The sequence below is a fragment of the Pelodiscus sinensis genome, chromosome 9 (genome assembly GCF_052426305.1).
Source record: "Pelodiscus sinensis isolate ZL-2025 chromosome 9, ASM5242630v1, whole genome shotgun sequence".
Classification (NCBI taxonomy): Eukaryota; Metazoa; Chordata; order Testudines; family Trionychidae; genus Pelodiscus; species Pelodiscus sinensis.
The window spans coordinates 2,214,894-2,236,012 of NC_143060.1; the positions used below are offsets into that span (position 1 = coordinate 2,214,894).

The 21,119-nt window shown below is 65.0% G+C and overlaps 1 protein-coding gene across 1 annotated transcript; it reads left to right on the plus strand.

Annotated features, from left to right (window-relative positions):
- The first annotated feature begins 9,438 nt into the window (after window positions 1–9,438).
- Window positions 9,439–15,081, plus strand: LOC142830523 (Krueppel-like factor 4). Its single transcript, XM_075935801.2, has 3 exons — window positions 9,439–9,634; window positions 10,230–11,067; window positions 11,824–15,081. The coding sequence occupies exons 1-3, from the start codon at window positions 9,554–9,556 to the stop codon at window positions 11,997–11,999; spliced, it is 1,095 nt and encodes a 364-aa protein (XP_075791916.1). The 5' UTR covers window positions 9,439–9,553; the 3' UTR covers window positions 12,000–15,081.
- Window positions 15,082–21,119: the final 6,038 nt, after the last annotated feature.

Genomic DNA, 21,119 nt, shown 5'->3' on the forward strand with positions numbered 1-21,119 from the left:
GCCCCAGTGCCGCGCCACGGGACGGTGCCCCACCCAGCCGGTGGGTGTGTTACGTTTGCACCAGCCAAACCGCTCGTGTGCAGGATCTCCGCTACCTCCTTAGCGCCAGCGCTTCCCAGCGGCCATGCAAAGCTGGGGAAGTGACTTCCTCCAGGGAGCAGTGCTCCTCCTCCCGTTCCCACCCATGCTGGCCTGGCGGGCTGCCCCACAGGGAGCGGGGTGGCTGGGACAGACAACCCCTTCCCTTGGGCCTCCTCTCTGGCCTGGCTGGCCGGGCGCTCTGCGGAGCAGGCCTGGTCCCACCCGGTACGACGGGGAGGTGCCCTCGGGCGTGACCATAAATCCATCAACTACGCTGGCCATCCCCATTCGGCAGCTGGGTCCAAAATAGAATCCCACTTGTGTGCCCAGTTTCAAAAGCATTTGTCATCCCACTCGGCATCTTCCCAGGGCATTTTCCATTGTTTCCCAAGTTGAAAAAGTTTAAAATAAAATGTGTTTTGTTGCAGATTAGACGTAAAAAAAACCCCCAGGTTTGGGGAGAGGGTTTCTCCACTTCCTCTCGTTTGTATTTACCTGCTCTTTGGCAGGGGAGAAAAGGGGAGATAATGTGTGGGGAAGGGGGGGGGGACAAAAATACTTGGAGAGAGAAAACCCCAAACAACATTTTTTTAAAATGACACAAACATTTGCTTTTGGAAAACGGCCTCTGGGAAAAAAATACAAAACCACAAACAACCCCCGCAAAGTTTGGTTTGATTTACAATTTTTTTTAAAAATCCCAACTTTTGGGGCAAAAATGTCAACTGGCCCCCGCTAATAATAAACCAGCGACAGTCAGACGGGGCTGCCTCAGTGTGCCGCACTGAGTTGAAGTTTTGTCTTCACTTTTCCGACACTTTCTTTAGGAGTGGTTGAGAACTCACCCGCTTTTCACTGCCTCTCTCCCCCACCCCGTCCTGCCGCAGTCTAGGGCATATTTTGGGGTTCATCCCAATAGCAGGGGCTTTATTTTATATAAGCAATGATACCCCTCCCCTGCCCAGAAATGTCCTGGTTTCTCACACTGGTCCCATCCCTGCCTCCATCCCAAGGCAGGTGCAGGTGGCTTCTGCCCCTCGCTGCCCCATGGCAGCTGCCCTAGCGTTTGGTTTCCATTGCCGCTCAGCCTGGCCTGGGTGGCATGTTTGCTCGCAGGGTTATCTGGTCTGAAGCGAGTGTTGGTTTTGGTGTGGCGTACCAGGACCACGCCTGCTGTTTAAACACCACAGCCAAGGGGCTTACAGAACCCAGTGAAATATGTGTTGCGGCTGGAAGATACGCACAACCCAAACGCACCTTCTGGGCGCTCGGCTCTCGGCTTACTGGAGGAAGCCAGGGGCAGGGAAGACTATGGAAAACCACCCTGGCTTTTGATGCTGCTTTAGGGCCCGAACCATCCCCGATGTGGCTCCGCAGAGCCCAGCTGTGCTGTCGCGCAGGCTGCTGTAAATCCATGCTCCCGATCCCCCTGGGCTTCGCTGGAATTGGACCCTGGGTGACTGGCCCAAGGTGTGTGGACAAAATGGCCAGCAGGTGCTGGAGTAGGTGTATGCCACGGCCTTTGCCCCCCCCAAATCCAGCCGTGGAGGGAGCAGACTGGCCCGCTGGTCTCCCGGGCTGAATGCAGAGTAGACACCCCTGGCTTTGTGCACCCCCAGCCCAATTCGCCACAGCCTTGTGCCCTGTGTGGTCACTTCCATCGGTGCCAAGCAGCGGTGCCAGGCGGCTCAGGCAGCTGTCGGGCTGTTGGCACTCACTCTGCCAGGACAACGCGGCTGCAAACTGCCCTTCCCCTGCAGTTGCCAGCTGGGTTTGCTATTGACTTCCTGACCGCTTTGCACTCAGTAGGCCGGACCCGCCTTCCACTCAGCCCAGTGTAAATCCAAATGGGGGGAGCCCAGAATGTGAAACCGAAGTCATGCCCGGCAAAGAAAGGTGGAATCAGCAAACCCGGCGCATGCTTCATGGCCCAGAAGAAACACCCCTCCGCCCTCGACCTGTAGCTGCCAGAGGCCCAGAACAAAAGGAAGAATTGGGCTGGGAATCAGATTCTGTCTAGTCCTGACTTATCCCCATTTGCCGGTGTCCCCAGAGAGTAGCTAATCAGGGCAGGACACAAGCAGGCGGGAGGGAAAAGTCCCTTCTGGGCTGCGTGGCGAGCGTGCTTAATACGGACGCGGGATCATTAAATGCCACTTCCTGGAACACAATGAGAACGCCACGTGAAAGCGGCTTGCTCCCAAGAATGGACCGTCCCAGAGTCGGAGGGTGCGTTCGGGAGGCTGCGTGGGGGTGAAGTGTGCATTGGTGTCCGTGTGCAGCTACGCTGTGTGGCGCAGCAGGGGCTCCCGAGTGTTACGACTTCCCATGGACCGGGCGTGTGTCCTCTTTCCTCCCCTGCATAGTCACAACCTGATGCCCGTGTCTGGCTGCAGGCTGCAGCTGTTCTGTGCGGCTGTGCAGGCGAGGGTGGTGCACCACGTGTGTGCCTGGTGAGTGTGGTGTGATTTCTTTAATGGTGCGCATGCTGCGCACGAGGAGCGTGCATGGGCTTCGCAGAGCCGTGCGTAGTGTCCTGTGGGAAATAAGACGACACAGAAACATCTCCTCTGCTCAGAGCTCTACCCTGCAGAACGTCTGCGCACGGCAGTTTTGAATTCCTGGTGGCACGTTGCAGAGACAGGCACTGCCCACAAGAGTGTGGGGAGCCCAGGAGGGGTGTCCGCGTGGCTGCGACAGAGCAGCATGGCTCTTCTGGAACACCTCTCCGTGTGCACACGCTGCTCCCGAATTAAAGTGATTCCAGTAATCCTTCTTTGGAAGCTCACCAGCTGTGCCTGGGTCTTGCTCTGCATTTCCACGTGCAGACGGGCCCTGGGGGACTTTCACCCTTGGGTGTCCTGGAGAGCGCTCTTGCCTGGAGCTCCATATAGCCCCAGAGCATGTCTCTCTCACCCACAGGAGCTGGGCCAATGAAAGGTCTGAGCGCCCCTTGCGTCTCTCTCTCGTCTCGGGATCAGCAGGCTACACCACCCTGCATGTACGCAGGTTACACCCTACCTGTCCCAATGCTCCCCAAGCCGCCCCACAGGCCTGTCTGCGTGGGCCAGGATCACACCCCCTGTGTGAAAACCGAGCAGATGCCCCCCAAAGCAGGCATGCCGTATCCCCTCTGCTCCGCAGCCACGGGCCAGAACAGCTGGGACCCTCGCTGCGCCCTCACGGCTCATGGCACCTGAAACAGGCTTTGGAGGTTAGAACTTTGGAGCGTTAGCAGAAAAGGACCTGGGGATAACAGTGGAGGAGAAGCTGGATAGGTGTCAACAGGGCGCCTTGGTAGCCAAGAAGGCTAACGGCATATTAGGGGCATTAAGAGGAGCATTGCTAGAAGATCCAGAAATGTCATTATTCCCCTTTATACGGCTCTGATGAGGCCACAGCTGGGCTGCGTCTAGACTGGCAAGTTTTTCTGCAAAAACTTACCAGCTGTCTACACTGGTCACTTGATTTTGCACAAAAGCCCTGACGTTCTACTGTCCGAAATCAGTGCTTCTTGCGCAAATGCTTTGACATTCTGATTTGGGCAAAAGCCCTTTTCTGGAAATGTTTTTGCACAAGAGGGCCAGTGCAGACGCTAAAAACTGTTTTGCGCAAAAAAGTCCCGATGGTGAAAATGGCGCTGGGGGCTTTCTTGCGCAAAACCGCATCTAGATTGTCACGGATGCTTTTCCGCAAAAAGGGCTTTTGTGGAAAAGCGCCCGTGCCAATCTAGAATAGTGATAGAAATGTAGCCGTGTGAGTCTGGTGTAGCTGAAGCAAAATGCAGGACTATGTAGCACTTTAAAGACTAACAAGGTGGTTTATTAGATGATGAGCTTTCGTGGGAAGTGGGTCTGGCCCAGGAAAGCTCATCATCTAATAAACCATCTTGTTAGTCTTTAAAGTGCTACACGGTCCTGTATTTTGCGTGCCAATCTAGATGCTCTTTTCCGCAAATGCTTTTAACGGAAAAACTTTTCTGTTAAAAGCATTTGTGGAAAATCATGCCAGTGTAGACGTAGCCATGGAGTGTTGCGTCCAGTTCTGGGCCCCCTGTTACAGAAAGGATGTGACACATTGGAGAGGGTCCAGCGGAGGGCGACCAAAATGCTGAGGGGGCTGGAGCACACGACCTATGGGGAGAGGCTGAGGGATTTGGGCTTGTTCAGTCTGCAGAAGAGAAGAGTGAGGGGGGATTTGAGAGCCGCCTGCTACTACCTGTGGGGGTTCCAAAGAGGCTGGGGAGAGGCTGTTCTCAGTGGGGGCAGGTGGCAGAACAAGGAGCAATGGGCTCAAGTTACAGGGGGGATGACTAGGTTGGATATTAGGAAAAACTCTTTCCCTAGACGGGTGGGGAAGCGCTGGGACGGGTTCCCTAGGGCGGGGGTGGAATCTCCATCCCTAGAGGTGTTTAAGTCCCGGCTTGACCAAGCGCTGGCTGGGATGATTGAGTTGGGATTGGTCCTGCTTTGGGCAGGGGGCTGGACCTGATGCCTCCTGAGATCTCCTCCAGCCCTGGGATTCTGTGATACTACAAGAGGTTGGGCTGTTCCCCCTTGCGTATTCCTTAGGAAGGAGGCCTGGAAGGGGCGATTGGCGTGGGGTTATTTTGGGAATTGTTCTTTTCTGCCTCAGTTTTGCATTAGAAATCAGCTTGATCTACCCTGGAGGACACTCTGGTAATTGGAGATTAATAGCAGAAGGGACAAGTGACTCCTGGACTCTTTGAAACACTCTGGTAAATCCTATTTAACAATTATGCTTAATAAACATCTGGGAGAAAGAGCCTCTTTGTGTAAAGTTCACAACCTCCCCCTCCATACACTTTCAGTTAAAGAGTGAGAATGTGTCCAGTTTATAGCTCATGTATGAGTCTCATGATAATTATTGGCTTCCTCCAAGCCCCTGCTCCTGGAGTCACGTGGACAATTGCAACATTCGTCCTGCAAGGAAAACGAGTTTTGAGGCCTTGTGGCGGGGGAGAAAGCCCCGAACGTGCCCCTGAAAGGCTCCAGAACAGAAGGCAGCTCAGGAAACCAAACCTGCTCCTCTGACTCCCGCCCTCCCGTGGCAAAGCCGATTTCGTGGCGGGTGAGCATGTGGTCATCACAAAGAAGCCGAAAACGTCCCCTTTTCCCTCCGTGTCACCACGTCACTGACCTTCGCCACCTCTGGGCAGCTGGCCGCCCAGTGAGGCCTGGATCCTGGCTGGCTGCAGGTGTGTTGAGACCACCCTGGGGGGCTTAGGCTGCAGTGGGGGCTCTGCAGGTGCGAGGAGTGCAGGAGGAGGCCACGAGTTTGCGGGGGAGCCGAGAATGTCTGCTCATCCCGGCGTCTCCCACAAGGCCCCTGTTCTCACCCGTGGGAACCAGCCGCCGGTGCCCTCAGCCCACCCGGGCCCTGCACAACGGGTGTAGTCGCCCGTGCGGCTGGGCCCCGCTGCCTCTCGTGCACACAGCCTCTTGCTTTGAGTTTTCCTGCAACAGTGAAAGTTAATGGGGGGGGGAGGGTGCCGTTAGCGTGTAATAGAGGAAGAGAGGTAAAAAGGGCAGGAAATTTGCACCAAGTCCATTTCCCCTTGGCCCGGGGCCGCTGCTCATTCCGGATCTGGATTTGCGTAGGCAGAGTTAAAAATAACAGGTATAAAAGAGAAAGGCGAAGGGCCGAGAGAGCCCCACAACAAACCAGCCCCCAGCCGCAGCACAGAGGCACAACTGGCTGCCAGCAGGGCCAGCCAGAGATCAAAGCAGAGCCCGCCCCACGCAGAGCAGGCAGCCTAGAGGGGAGGGTGCATCTGTGTGTGAGTGCACACGTGTGCGTGCACGTGTGTGTGTGTGAGCGTGCGTTGATGTGCACGGTTGTGAGTCTGTGCATGTTTGGCCACACTTCCATCGCTTGTCACACCCATCGCCTTTTGTTGAAATGAACTAAACTCTGTATGTGTGTGTGATTGTGTGTGTGTGATTGTGTGTATGTTTGTGATCGTGTGTGTGTGATTGTGTACACCGTATCCACAGGCCAGATCTGTGCACTACTTTCCCTTGAATTACGTTTTTCTAGCTCTTCCTTGCCCTAGAGAAGGAGCAGGCACGTCTAATCCTGCCTTGGGCTGGGTGCTGGACTGGCTGACTCCTGAGGTTTAGGGTTCTGATCCCTAACCGGGGTAGAGGAGGCTTTCGGGGCTGCCTGGGAAGACTCCTGGGCCTGACTGGCTGTCAGTTTTTACGAATGTTTTGGGCACCTCGCATGGGAGCTGGCCTGTTTGCCGCAGGCGCAGAGTCGGCAACATCTATGGAGCATTTGAGTGGGTGTGTCTGTCCCTCTGTCCGTGCGTCTGTCTGCTCCGGGACTCCTCCTAACGGCGAGGCCTAGGATCTCCCAACTCGGCCTCCAGCGCCCTCTGCCCATAACGTAAAGCGAGGTCGGGGCTTGGGTGGACCAGGACAATGGGATGAGCCAGGGATGGGCCTGCTCCTCTTAAAGCCAACCAGGAAAGAGACCAAGTCCCCAGGCAGGTGAAAGGGGCTGGCCGGGGGCACCCCCCTTCCTGGACTGTCCCAGCCCTGAGCCTCCCGCCTCAGGAACCCTTTAGGGCCAGCAGGGGGCTGAGGGACATGGCTGGCCCTTCCCCTTGGTGAGCAGGAGAGAAAGGGCCCAGTTTGCTGGGGAGCGCAGGGGGCAGAGGAACATGGACCTGTCCCAGCCAGGGCACATGCCCCCTCCCCCGCTGGAGCTGAGCAGAGGCCCGTCTCGCCTGGCCCCGCGCTGCTGCGGTGACCGAGGACAGGCTGTTTCCTCCCCGGCAGCCTGCGCCCTGCACCCCCAGCAAGGGCTGAGACGCAGCCTGGGCCCCGGGGCTGTAATTCCAAGGCCCAGTGGAGGGAGGGACCCGAGCGAGGGGGATCTCGGGGCTGGCAGCGATGGCGCAGCGCGCTCGGACACGCGGCGGGGCGGGAGGGGACCGGGCGAAGGCTGCGGAACTCCCGGCCTCTGGAAAAGCCGCAAAGGCTCCTAGGCTGAAGGGCCCGGCCCGCCCCTCCCCCACCCGCCGCGGCCACTCCCGGCGATTCACAGCGCACCCCAGAGCCACCGGGCAACGCGGGGAATGAACCCCCCCCGGCCCGGCCCGCGCCTCCCCCCAACCCCCAACGTGCCCCGCGGCTGGCTGGCAGCGCAGCGGGCCGAACCCAGCCGGGCCCCCGCGGGGCTGACGGCCCGCTCGCTGGCGCTGGGGCTGCGGGTTCGGACCCGGGCTGGGGCGGCAGCGGCTCTGGCCGGGCGATAACATTGTGTTTGTTCCCGGCAGCGGGGGAAAGCTGCCGGGAGCCGATAAGAGCCGGTGGCTCCGGGCTGGGCTGCGGCGCTTCCCCGCCTGCGGGACCCCCCGGGCATTGCAGGGGGGCAGCGTCCCGGGGAGGGGCTGTAGCGACCGTCCGCCCCACACCTTGCCAGCTGCCCCCCAAGCCGGGGGGCTTGCTCGGCGCGCTCCGCCCCCGCGGTCGGTGCAGTTAAAGCAGAGCATCCTGCCCCGGGCCCCCTGTGAGCCGAGAACAGCCCCAGCGGGGCCGGTGTTGGGAGCTGCGGGAGCGGGGTCTGTCCCCTCTGTCGTCCCCCCCCCCCCCCCGGCGTCTCTGCCTCGCCGCCCCTGGTGTCAGAGGGGCGGGTTCACCTGGAAAGGGGCCGGGGCAGAGGGGCTGCCGGCTGCGCGCCGGAACTCCGGGCACTCTAGGGCCCGCGTGGGAGATTCCCCGGGCTCCGGCCGGCTCCCCCCGCCTGCCCGGCCGAGGGCTTTGGAGAGACTCCGGCGGGGACGGGGAGGGGGCTGGTCTCTCGCTGCTGAGGCGAGCCCGCTCTCCCCTCTGGTGTGTGGCTGCGGACCGCGGGCCTGCCACCGCTGTCCGGGGAGCGGTGTGGGGCAGCAGGGCGGTTACTCTTGTCGCGGGCCGCGGGGGAGCCAGCCGCGCTCTGGGCCAGGTGGCCGGGCTGGAAAGCCCCGCGGAGCGCGGCTCGGGCAGATAACCTTATCTCTGCCCCGCAGCCAGCAGCAAGGGCGCGTTCCCGGCACCGGCTGGAGCCGGGCCAGCCACGCACTGCACTGCACGCGGGATCTGCCGGCCCGGAGCTCCCCGGAGCTCCCCGCAGGGCTCGGAATCCGCCCATGCCCTGAATCTGAGCCCCACACTCAGCCTAGACCCTGAACCCCAAGCCCCTAGCCCGGCCCCAAACCCGATTCTTCAGCCCGGCCCCCGCATCCGAGCCATCTCCCCCCCGCATCAGGTGCACTGATGGGCGTAGGGTTTGCACAGGGCAGGCTCGCAGCGCAGCTGAGATCAGCAGCCGGAGCAATGGGGGGCGGGGGAATTTGATAGAAGGGCAATTCTCGCCGCACACTGCGCCTTGCGCGCGCACAGGGCACCTTACACGCACTGAGCCTTGCGCGGGTACATTGCGCCTTGCACGCACTGAGCCTTGCGCGGGCACATTGCGCCTTGCACGCACTGAGCCTTGCGCCGGCACATTGCGCCTTACAGCACTGAGCCTTGCGCGGGCACATTGCGCTTTACACGCACTGCGCCTTGCGCGCGCACAGGGCACCTTACACGCACTGAGCCTTGCGCGGGCACATTGCGCCTTGCACGCACTGCTCCTTGCGCAGGCACATTGCGCCTTGCACGCACTGCTCCTTGCGCGGGCACATTGCGCCTTACACGCACAGAACCTTACGCGGGCACATTGCGCCTTGCACGCACTGAGCCTTGCGCGGGCACATTGCTCCTTACAGGCACTGCCCCATGCGCACCCTGTCCCATTTGCCCGCACAAGTTGCGCCTTGCGCGCGCACGCCCGGCTCTGTGTGCCAAGGCGCTGAGACTCGCATCCCCAGAACAAGACGCTAATCGCTGTGGACAGACAAGGCGCACGCCCTAGTTAGCGCAGTCAGCTGGAGTGGGAAGAACTCGTCAGACACCGTCACAGAAAACCAGAGGGCTCGGGGTGCCCAGCCCCAGCACACGTGCGCGCACCTGGCACGCGCGCACACACACGCTCCGGTTCACACCCCCTCGGCGCTACACGGAGCCCGCCCGGATTCCTGTCTGGCTCAGATCTGTTGGGAGCAGCCCCCCCCCCCATCTCCTCCAGGCGCCGGCCCTTGCCCCCGGGGCTGCCCGCGTTTCCCGGGCTTGCAGCCAGCGGGCCGGACCCGGGCCTCTGCCCCGCAGCAACTCGCGGCCCCACGCGGGGCGGCTCTGCGCGGGGGCGGGGCGGGGGCGTGCCCGTGGCCGCTGTGGCCAATGGGCTGAGCAGGTCTGTGCCCAGCCGAACAGGTGCGGGCCAATGAGGGCGCGAGGGGGCTGTTAACAGCTGGAGAGCCGGCCCGGGCCGCGCTAGAGCGGGGCTGTTCGGAGAGTCCCTGAGGCCGCGGGAGCTTCCAGCCCCTCGCCTGCCCGTGCGCCCCCGGGGCCAGCGCGCCATGGCCGGCGCCGCGCTCCCGCCCATCGCCACCTTTGCCGGCCTGCTGCCCACGGAGGACAAGCCGGGGCTGCTGCTCCAAGTAAGGGGGGGGGCTGGAGAAAGGCGGTTGGGGCTCTGTAGGGACCCGGGTGCGTCTGGGGGGGCGGCGCGGAGTGGCCGGGAAGTTTGGGTAGGGGCTGTAGTAACGCCAGCGGGGCAGTGCAGCGCACGGGGGCGGCCAGGCGGGAGGTAGAGAGGGCGCTGGGGGGGCTCGGCTGGGGGGAGCGGGCAGGCTGGGGGCAGAGGGAGCCCTGTGGGGGCGGCCAGGCTGCGGGAGAGGGAGCCTGGCGGGGCCGGCTAGGGGAGACAAGGCGGCCCTGGGGAGCTGTCCCACGCGCTGCGCAGGAGCGGACGCCCGGCGGGCCAGGAGTGAGTCGCTCCTTTGGGCGCGGTGCGGGTTGACCCCAGGGGGCAGCGGCCTGGGAGGGGGGGGGATGTCCCGGGCTGGCCTAGCGGTCTGGGGGTACTTTCGGGCCACCTGTCCCAATTCGAGGGGGTCGGGCTGACGCGCGCGCCAGACGCGCCCTGCTCTGCCGGGGTCCCGTCGCCACCAAGCGCGACCCGCTTCTGCGGTGGGGTGCCCGGCCCTGGACTCTGGGGCGCCCGGCCCTGACCGCCCCTTCTCCGCCCTGCAGGGTCAGCCGTTCCGCTTCCCCGCCATGGAGGGCGGCTGCGCCGGGATCAAGCGGGAGGAGGACGAGCTGGGCCAGTTCGTGGACCTGGATTTCATCCTGGCGCACAGCGCCAGCCAGCCGCACGGCCCTGCCTATCCCCTGCCCGACACCCCGGAGAGCTGCGGTCCCGCCGGCGACAGCGATGGCTCCTACGCGCCCCCCGGCAGGCTGGGGGCCCCCTACCCCGAGAGCCACAGCTACATGGCCGAGCTGCTCACGGCGGAGCTGTCCGGGCGGGAGTACGCGGAGCTGTGCGCCTCCGGCGGGCTGCCCCCGGAGCACAGGGCGCCGCTGGGGGCCCGCATCAAGACGGAGCCGGAGGAGGAGCGGGCGTGCCTGCTGGGCCCGGCGGGCGGGTACCTGGGGCCCGGCGCCCGGGACCACGCGCCCTTTGGGATGCAGCCGCAGCCCCACGCGCCCCACGGCTTCCCCCCGCGGCTGGGGCCCCCCGAGGAGCCGGGCCTGGCGCTGGGCGACTTGCACCCGGGCCGGGCCGCCCCGCACTACGCGCGGCCCCCGCCCTGCTACGCGCCCCACTTCGCCGCCCCCCTGCCGGCCCAGTTCCACGGACACTTCAGCCTGTTCCGGGAGCCGCTGCCCGGGCTGCTGGTGACGCCGCCCCACTCGCCGGGCCTGGAGTTCTGCCCCCCCGCCGGTCCCCCGGGAGACTGCAAAGCCAAGCGCGGCCGCCGGGCCTGGGCCAGGAAGCGCACGGCCGCGCACAGCTGCGACTACCCCGGCTGCGGCAAGACCTACACCAAGAGCTCGCACCTCAAGGCGCACATGCGGACGCACACGGGTAAGGAGACCCCGGGGCGCGGCTCCGCCCTGACCCCCCCCCGGCGCCCGAACCCCCCCAGGGCTCCGTTGCGCCCTGATCCCCCCAACCCCAGGGCTCCCCCGGGGCGCGGCTCCGCCCGGACCCCCCCAGCACCCGAACCCTCCCAGGGTTCCCCTGGGGCGCGGCTCCGCCCGGACTCCCCCAGCACCCGAACCCTCCCAGGGTTCCCCTGGGGCGCGGCTCCGCCCGGACTCCCCCAGCACCCGAACCCCCCCAGGGCTCCCCCGGGGCGCGGCTCCGCCCGGACTCCCCCAGCACCCGAACCCCCGCAGGGCTCCCCCGGGGCGCTGCTCCGCCCCCCCCCGGCGCCCGAACCCCCCCAGGGCTCCGTTGCGCCCTGATCCCCCCCCACCCCCAGGGTTCCCCCGGGGCGCGGCTCCGCCCGGACTCCCCCAGCACCCGAACCCCCCCAGGGCTCCCCCGGGGCGCGGCTCCGCCCGGACCTCCCTCCCTTAGCGCTCTCCGGCCAGCTCCTGTCCACCCGCCAGCGCACTTGGGGTGCCCGACTCCCCCCTGCCTCCCTTCCCAGGGCTCGCGGGCGAGGGGAGTCCTCCTTTGGCGGGGCTGTGGGATTCCGGGGGGCGGGGACCGGGAGCAGGAAAGGGGGCCCGATCCCGCCCCACAAGCCGGACACGGAGGGCGGGCAGGCTCCGTGCCCCGCGCAGGGAGCCCCCCGGCTGCTCCCCGCCCCCCACAGCTAACCCTTGCCCGCAGGCGAGAAGCCCTACCACTGCAGCTGGGAGGGCTGCGGCTGGAAGTTCGCCCGCTCCGACGAGCTGACCCGGCACTACCGCAAGCACACGGGGCACCGGCCCTTCCACTGCCACCTGTGCGAGCGCGCCTTCTCCCGCTCCGACCACCTGGCGCTGCACATGAAGCGACACCTGTGAGCGGCCAGAGACTGCCCGGCCCGGCCCGGCCCGGCCCCGGGCCCCTCGGATGTTACTGTAGGGCGGGGCCTCCCCTGTGGACAAAACCCTCCTCCAGCTGCAGACGGGGGAGCACCTGGCTCGCCCCTCCAGAGGGAGCCGGGTCCGGCCGGCCGAGCCCCAGGCAGCGTGGCGGGGGCTCCCCAGCGTGTCCCTGTTCGCCAGGGCCCGTCCGCCCAGGGCCGCCCTGCGCTTTCTTGGCAGGGCTCCCGCTGCGGGGTGAATGTGGAGAGGAGGGTGGGAAGCAAGTGCCCCAGCTGGGAAACCCCTGGGGGGGGGGAGGGGGGAGCCTGCCAGTGCCAGCCAACCAGCCCTAGCTCCCAACCCCGCGGCCAGGCTGCTTCCTAAACTTTGTGAAAGAGCCGCAGTTGGGTCCCCGCCGGTTCCCAAGCCCCCTTGGTACCAGCACAGGCCAGGCGGGGGCGGGGATGGGGGTGGGTTGGAAGGAGCTGTGGGGCCCCCCAATTGACATTTTGCTGCTTGGGTGCCCCCCACTTGGAAATGTTCCTCCCCCGTTTGCAAACCCTTGTGCTGGGATGGAAAATAAAGGCCTGCCCCGGAGTCGGCCGAGCTGGCGTTGCCCCTTTCTCCGGGCTGGGCGCCGAGGCGGGCTGGCTGGCTGGAGCCGGCGCGTGGGCTGGGGAGGGCTGGCTACGCCCTTGGCCTTGTGGCTTGGCCCCGTGCGTGAGCGGCAGCACTTCGGAGCGCGCAGGCGTGTCACTTATGGCACGGCCCCTGCCTCGGTTTCCCCATTTGGCAGACGTGGCAGTCAAGGCGTGGGGTGACAGGACCTGCCCGTGGCAAGTCTGGGCCGAAGGGCTGGTGTCCCTGTCCTGTGCGCCAGCCGCTGGACCCCGCAGCGCAGAGGGACCCAGCCGTCCTGCCCCCCGTGCCAGCCCCGCCCCCAGCTACCTGCTGGTTTCACTCCACTGAGGTTTCCTTCTGCATTACTGGCCAGTGACTAAGGCGGCCTTGTTGGCACGGCCCAAGCCCAGCCAGCAGGTCTGGCTCCATCCCTCCCACGGCCAATTACCCATGACACATGCACGGCCCAGAGGGCTGGGGCTTGCACAGACCTGACAGGGAGTCCCTGTGCAGCCAGAATATTGCCTGGGCCAGAGAACCTGCCAGGTGGCTGCACGCAGCCAGGGGCAGCCCCTGTGCCCCCAGCAGGGCCAGGCAGGGGCCATCCCCTCCCCGCAGGGTCCCAAGGGCCCTGCCCCGGTTCTCCCCGTACAGCCGAAAGGAGCTGCACCCTTGTCAAGGGCTGGGCCCTGCTCATGACTCAGGCCCCTCCTACGGGTGCAGCAGGCTGGGGAAAAGGTGTTGCAGCCTTACCGGGCTGCGTGCGTGTGCACACGCCTCCCTCCGTGTGTGCGCACATGTGTCCATGGGGGAGGGGGTGCACCAGCTAGCTGGGAGTGGGCCAGGGTGACCCTCTGGCTGGCTCCCTGCTCCCCTGTGGGGCTGGCATGGGGGCAGCAGGGGCAATCCAGCTCCTTCCCAAGCCCTGGGCTGAGCCCCAGTCGCAGCGGGGCTGAACCTGTCCCACCTGCAGGGCTGGCCCTTTGGCTGGGAGGGGGTGGTCCTTCCTAGCTCCCCAAGGGACTGCCCCATGGATGGTTTGCCCTCCAGGCTGGGGGGTGGGTCTCAGGAGCTGACTTGGAGCCCCAGGCCATCTGGGAAGGGGGGAGGAGGAGGAGCAAGGGCGGGCGCAGGAGCTGGGATTTTCCTTGAGCGTTGCGGGGGGCCTGGGGTTTTCCTGCCTGCAAACCCTTCCCCACGCTGGTCTGTTCTGCCCAGCTGCTCGCAGCCCTGATGGAGCCCGGCAGCCCAGCTCTGGGGCGAGGGCACCTAAAACGGGCCCAGCTGGGCACGGGTCTCACAAAGCCCCACTGCTCCCCCAAACCAGCAGCGCCTCTCGGAGGCAGGATCCCTGCAGCAGAGCCCCAGAGGGTGGCCGGCATGAGCTAGTGGGCCTGACTCAGGGGGATTTGCCTGCCCAGCCCAGGGCCCCTGTCCTGAGAGCACTGCCCACCCCTCGGCCTGCTGTGCCACCGAGCCGGGCTCCAGGTGGGAGCTGCTGCCGGAGACTTGCCTGGAGCTGGCAGGCTGAGGCCTAGGCTGGGAAGGTGGGGCTGTTTGGTTAGGTGGTGAGTCAGGCGGGGAAGCCAGCTGGGTGGTGTGTCTGATCTCTGGCTGGGGGTTGATCTCCAGGGGAAGGTGTGTGTGTAATCCCGGGCGGGGTTATTTCCCAGGCTGGCTGGTTTCTGCAGCCTTCCTGTTACACTGGACTGGCTGGGTCCCTGGCCTCAGAAGCCAGAGTGCCAGCTCAGCCGCCTGCCCGGGGAAAAGCCGGGGCCAGGTCCCCTTTGCTCAGCCCTGGGCCCTGCCAGGCGGGCGGGGGAGGGACGGGAACGCCAGGCTAGGCCTGTTTCCTGCCTGCCGCTTACCCTTGGTGTGCTGCTGAGCTGCCCGGCTGCTGTGCCAGGAGGGGTTTGCCCCTGGGGCGCCGGAGATGCAGGATCAGGGCCAGCCCTGCACCCCTGGGGCCAGCCAGCCAGGCAGTCTCCATAGGGCAGGGGCAGCCCTTGGGATTGGGATGGGGAGGGGCTCATGGGGCTCTTGAGCTTTGCACCTTAGGGTCACCCCACCACACTCCATGATGCAAAACAGTCAGTGGCCAAGCTCAGGGCTGGGCCCGCTCCTGCCCCTGGGTCAGTGCCCCCAGGGCGGCACAGAATACCTCTCAGCCGGGCTGCTCCTCAGGCCGGGGCTTGCTCAGTGCCTGCTCCACCGCCCAGCGCCACTGAAGGGGGAGTCCGGTAAGAGCCCCTGGGCAAAGCTGGGCTCTTTGGGGAACAGACTCCCCAGTTGTTGCTCACCTCCATGTGTCGGCTTTTTCCCCTCTGGGCCCTGACCCCGATGTGCAGGGGGGGACCCCAGACCTGGGGGTAGATGGGGCAAGATCCTGCCTGGCCCACGCCAAGTCCCCTTTGGAGAGGCCATCCAGGCTGGTTCGGTGTCTGCTGGCCTCATACCAGTGGCTGGAGCAGGGCAGGGATAGGCTGGAGGTCTATATATGATGGAGCAGGTATAGGACTGAGGTCCTATGGCTCTGGTCAAGGTCCTGTGAGCAGGGATATGATCGAGGTCTATACAATCATGATGGGGTGGAGAAAGTGACAAAAGAAAAGTTTTTGACTAGTTCCCATAACACAAGAACTAGGGGTCACCAAATGAAATTCATAGGTAGCAGGCTTATCCCAAACAAAGGGAAGTATTTTTTCACCCAGCACACAAGTCAACCTGTGGAACTCCTCGCCAGAGGATGGTGTGAAGACCAGGACTGTAACAGGTTCAAAAAAGAGCTAAATAAATCCATGGAAAACAGGTCCCTCGATGGCTGTGAGCCAGGCTGGATAGGGAGGGTGTTCCTGGCCTCTGTCAGACACTGAGAATGGGAGATGGGAGGGATCACATAGAATCATAGAATCATAGGACTGGAAGGGACCTCGAGAGGTCATCGAGTCCAGCCCCCCGCCCTCAAGGCAGGACCAAGCTCCGTCTACACCATCCCTGACAGATGTCTATCTAACCTGTTCTTAAATATCTCCAGAGAGGGAGATTCCACCACCTTCCTTGGCAATTTATTCCAATATTTGACCACCCTGACAGTTAGGAATTTTTTCCTAATGTCCAATCTAAACCTCCCCTGCTGCACTTTAAGCCCATTACTCCTTGTCCTGTCCTCAGTAACCAAGAGGAACAAATTTTCGCCTTCCTCCTTGTGACACCCTTTTAGATATTTGAAAACCGCTATCATGTCCCCCCTTAATCTTCTTTTTTCCAAACTAAACAAGCCCAGGTCATGAAGCCTGGCTTCATAGGTCATGTTCTCTAGACCTTTAATCATTCTTGTCGCTCTTCTCTGGACCCTTTCCAATTTCTCCACATCTTTCTTGAAATGTGGTGCCCAGAACTGGACACAGTAAATGATTATTCCTTGTTCTGTTCTCTCGCTCTGGGCAGGCAGGACCCTGGGCTAGATGGATCTTTGGGCTGACCCAGTCTGGCCGTTCTTAGGTTCTTAATCCTGGGGGTGACACAGGGAGAGAAGAGGGTTGAGGGCCTGGGGCGGGGCAGGTGGAGGTGGAGGGGCCTGTCTGGCTGGGCCAGCCCAGCTCCTGCCCAGACACTGGTCTGTGGGTCGCTGGTTTGTCTTTCTCCCACGGGCTGGCAGCGGGTTTCAGCCCCAACCCGGCCTGTTCCCTCCCTGCGGGCGACGGCACGTGAGGCTCGGTGGAAAATGCTCCGTCGCCCGGCCCCCTGGCTGCCCCCGTGCCAAGGAGCCCAGGCATGGGCAGGGAGCAGACACGCCCTGGCTTTGCTGCTTGTGCCAGCGACTGGCCACCCCGCCCGGAGCCCACCCGAGTCCTACGGGGAGCCGTGATCCTGCCCAACACCGGCCCACCGGGGAGGGGCAGGGTGTGTCCCCAGGGAGTGGGGGAGGGGAGGCTCAGCTCTCTGGGGTGTTCTAGGAATCCAGAGCTACCGCCCTGCACGGGCCAAACGCACTCTGCTCCCCAGATCCCTGCCCCTGTCAATGGCTGGGGCTAGCCGGGCCTCGGGCCATGAGGCTGCCCTGGACTGCCCAGCAAAGGCCGGGCGTTACGGGGTGTGTGCGCTGGAGCAGCAGCCCGGTCGGCGCGACTCCTACCAGAAGGAGGTGTGAGCGGAGGCCTGGCTGCGGGGTTCCCGGGCTCTGGTCTGGGTCCCCTGCTGGCCCCCCGGCCCTGAGCGGGCTGTAGGACGGGGGCCCGCTGAGCAAAATGTGCAGGCGCACACCGCGTCGGGGGCGAGGCCTGAAATGCAGCGGCTCTTGCTCAGCGGGAGAAGCGGGCTGCAGGTGACCAGACGGAGTCCCCCGGAGACGAAGGGACAGCGCTACCCGCCAGCCCCAGCACACGGGGCCCAGGCAGGCCTGGGCGCGGCCGCCAGGAAAGTGGCACCGGTTTACTCCGCAGCTCCCACTCGGCTCTGCTTGTTCCAGGGGCTGGGGGAGGGTTTTGACTCCTGTCGGCCCCCTCCATCGCCTCCCGGGGCAGCAGGGGCCACGTCCGTCCTGTGCGTCTTCCCCAGGCGGGTACGTGAGAGCTTCTTGGGCCAGGACACTGCCCGTCCTGCCCCACCAGCTTGGCATCTGTAACAGCCCTGTGCCAGTCTGGCCCCTTGCGCCTGAGTCTCTCAGTCCCTCCCTGCATGGGAATCAGTGTGACCCCCCATTTTACAGACAGGGAAACTGAGGCACGGGGCAGCTTCTCGGTGTCCCCGGGTCCCAGGGTGCCCAGTGCAGGCTGCACCCCCAGACACTTCCGAAGGAAAGCAATCCCCGAGCGGGGAGCCCTCCAGGGCAGGAGCTGGGGGCAGGCGTGGGGGGAGCAGGGCTGGGGGCCAGGTGGATCTGTGCGTGTGTTGGTGTCTGTGGCCGGGGGAGGGAGGTGGTCAGGCTCTCTTGAGAGCAGCCCACAACCCTGCTGTCCACGGGAGCCAGCCACGTGTGCCGCAGGGCGCTCGGCAGGGAAATCCCCCCTGGAGGCCAGTCTGCATGCACCACGAATGCCAGGCCCTGTACTCCTGCGTCTGCTGAGCCTGCCCCTGCCCCTCAGGCTGGCCCATCCCCGCCCAGCTGCTCCAGACAGCCCAAAGGACACTCCCGTCTGGGCCTCTCCGGAGAAACCCCTCCCTGTGCTCCGGGGGGGACGTAGGCCTGGTAGCAGCCCCCGGAGCTGGGGTGCCCCCTGCGTCCCTCCCTGCTCCGGCGGTGCCAGGGAGGGGCGGCTCGGCTCCAGGGCCCATGCCATGCCATGCTCAGCCGAGGCGGCCGACACGGGGGCTGGTTTGCTGGGGAATCTGCCGGGAGCCCCACCAGTCTGTCCGCGCCCGGCTGGGCTGGGCCTCGGGAGCTGCAGGCCTGGCGTGGCTCCCAGCCAACGCCCAGAAGGGACGGTGCCCCGCCTGGGCTCCCCTGGCAGCTCTGCAAGGGGCTGGATTCCTCCCAACAAGGGCCCCGTTGCCTCCGTGCTGCACCTGCTGCCGAGGCCCTGACCGGCCACGAGCTAAGGGCGACGCCAGCCCTGCCATGGCGGAAGGGTGGAGCTGCCCAGGGTGTCCGGCCGGGCTTCTCGCCTGGCGTGTTCCCCAGGAACGGGAGCTGGGCCCAGCCCTGGGCACTTGGCAGTATGGCTGGAGAGAGCGCACCCTGGCCCACGGCTTAGGGAAGAAGCTGAGAGCTGGGGTCAAATAGACCCTGCCGGCCCGAACTGCTACAGGGTCTAGAGCCCATCTGGGCTGCGCCTCCCCCTCTTCCTGGGAGCTTGGCCGCTGCTCTCCCATCCTACTCAACTGAGGCCTAGGAGAGCACCCGCTGTGGGGGAGCTCCTGCTACCCCAGTCACAGCCTCTCCCAGCAGGGGGCGCTGTGGGGAGTGGGGCAGGAGCACTGGCTGGTGGTAGATCCCAGGCACTGCAGCCCTGGCCTGCCCCAGCAGGGGGCGCTGTGGGGAGCGGGGCAGGAGCACTGGCTGGTGGTAGATCCCAGGCATGGCGCCTCCCCCAGCAGGGGGCGCTGAGGGAGCAGGGCAGAAGCGCTGGCCGGGGGCTTCAGGCAGGGGTCGCTTGGAGGAGCACCCCAGGGTGTTGGCAGAGAGCGGGGCTGTTCCCACCCATTTCCCGGGCCCCGCTGCGGCGAGGAAGGGGGCGCCGAGCTAACAGGGCCGGGCTATCGCGCACGCCCCCGGGAGCTGCCTCACCCTTAGGAAACATGCGGCGCTGGGCACCTGAGTCCCCCGGGGGAGCGATAACGCTCAGCCTCACGCTCCTGGCTTGGAGTTTGCACCTGGCCCTATCGCACCTTAGTCACACACAGGGCTGGTCTGTGGCTGGGCCCCAGATAACCTGCCGGGCCACTGTTTGCACGGGGCCTCCCCCGCTAGGAGGGCAGAGGTGCCAGGTGGGCCAGGGACCAGCTCCCCCCGAGGGGCAGCAGCATGGGGGGCTGGACGCCTGTCTACCCCGCGCACCCCGGCAGCGGGTTCGAGGGGTGCTGGGCGGGCCCTGGCCGTGCCTTGCGGGGCGCTGGCATGGGGAGGGGGCAGGGCTGATGGGGGAGCGTGGCTCCCGCTGGGCAGCGTGTTCTCCTGGGGAGCCTGTCGGCAGAGGCTCCGATCGGACCTGAGGGGGGCCCACGGCTTGGGGAGGGCAGGCAGGCCTCCTCGGTGGCTGGTCTCACACGCGCCCGGCTCCCCGGCTCCCCCAGCAGGGCGGGCAGCTCTCTGCCCAGCACAGCTTCCTGCTACGGACCAGCCTGCACCAGAGTGCCCTGCCCCCAGGGCCTGGGGGTTGCGGTGCCGGCTCTGGGGGGTGCGTCCCAGGGCCAGGTCTTCAGGGTGAGAACCCAGGAAGGATCCCGAGGTGGGGCCCGCGCAGGGCAGGGGAGCCCCAGTGGGATTGCAATCCGCTGCCCTGGGGCTGTGCCCCATTTCCACCCCCCCCCCCCGGCAGAGGCAGGCAGCCTCGTGGCGCCAGCGCCAAGGGAGAGGCCTGGCTCAGAGCTCAGCCCCAGCCCGGGGAGGGGAAATGCCCCAGTGGTTCTGGCTGCTGGGGGGCTGCGGGCTGGGGAGGCGGCCAGGCCTGGCCAGCATCCCGGGGCCAGCCTCCTGCAGCACGGGGTAGGGAGGGATGGGAACCAGCCATGGCAGCACCTGAGAGCTCCGAGGGGACGTAGGGGGATAGGCCGGGGGGCTAGTCTGCTTTCCTAGGTCACTTTCTCCAGGGTGTCCCCGTCTTTCCAGAACCCCGGGGTGGAGCAGAAGGGTCACGTCCCCGGCCTTGCCCTGCCTGGGCGAGCTGGCGAGAGCGAGCCAGCGGAGACGTGGCTAGTGGCACAGAGCGCGCACCAACGGGCGGGGCTGGAATGGGGGGAAGGGGCGCAGAGCCCACAGCCAGCGGGGCTGGAATGGGGGGGAAGGGACTCAGAGCCCACAGCCGGCGGGGCTGGAGTGGGGGGGAAGGGGCGCAGAGCCCACAGCCGGCGGGGCTGGGAAGGGGGGGAAGGGGCGCAGAGCCCACAGCCAGCGGGGCTGGAATGGGGGGGAAGGGACTCAGAGCCCACAGCCGGCGGGGCTGGAGTGGGGGGGAAGGGGCGCAGAGCCCACAGCCGGCGGGGCTGGGAAGGGGGGGAAGGGGCGCAGAGCCCACAGCCGGCGGGGCTGGGAAGGGGGGAAGGGGCGCAGAGCCCACAGCCGGCGGGGCTGGGAAGGGGGGGAAGGGGCGCAGAGCCCACAGCCGGCGGGGCTGGGAAGGGGGGGGAAGGGGCGCAGAGCCCACAGCCGGTGGGGCTGGGAAGGGGGGGGAACACTACTACTAAATTCCCCAGGGGGGTTGTGGATTCTCCCCCTCTGGGGACACACACCTGCCAGGGACGGTCTAGGTGGCGCTGGGCCCTGCGCGAGGGCGGGGGACGGGACTGGGTGACCCATGATTCCAAGCTGCCCCAGAAGCTGAGGCAGGCTGGGCCCACAGGCCTCGCTACCCCCCCCCCCGGAGTCTGACCACACTGGGGTGCGTGTGAACCTGACGCTGGAAGGAACTGGGGGTGACAGTGACCATGACATGAAAGATTGCGCGGGTGCAAGGGGGGCGGGAGGGCAGGGGACACCCAAAAGGCGCTTTCACAAACTCCCAGGGTCCCGTGGGAAACCATCCTTAGGACAAAGGCGCTCGGCCGGGAGCCACAATGAAAGATGCAAACTAGGCAGGGCTGGGAAGAGCAAGGAGAGGAGAGGCCATTAGGGGCTCTTTAATGACCTGAGAAACCCCACGAGGAATCCTCCAGAAAGCGGATCCATGTCCCATTGCTAGGCAGGAGCAGAAAGGAACAGCCCCAGCCCCAGCCCCACAGGCCCCAGCCCCAGCCCCAGCCCCACAGGCCCCAGATCAGCAAGACTAAGGCAGAGAAGTGCGTTACCCCAGCAAGGGACATACAAGGAGCCCTAAGACAAGGTTTTATAAATACATTAGC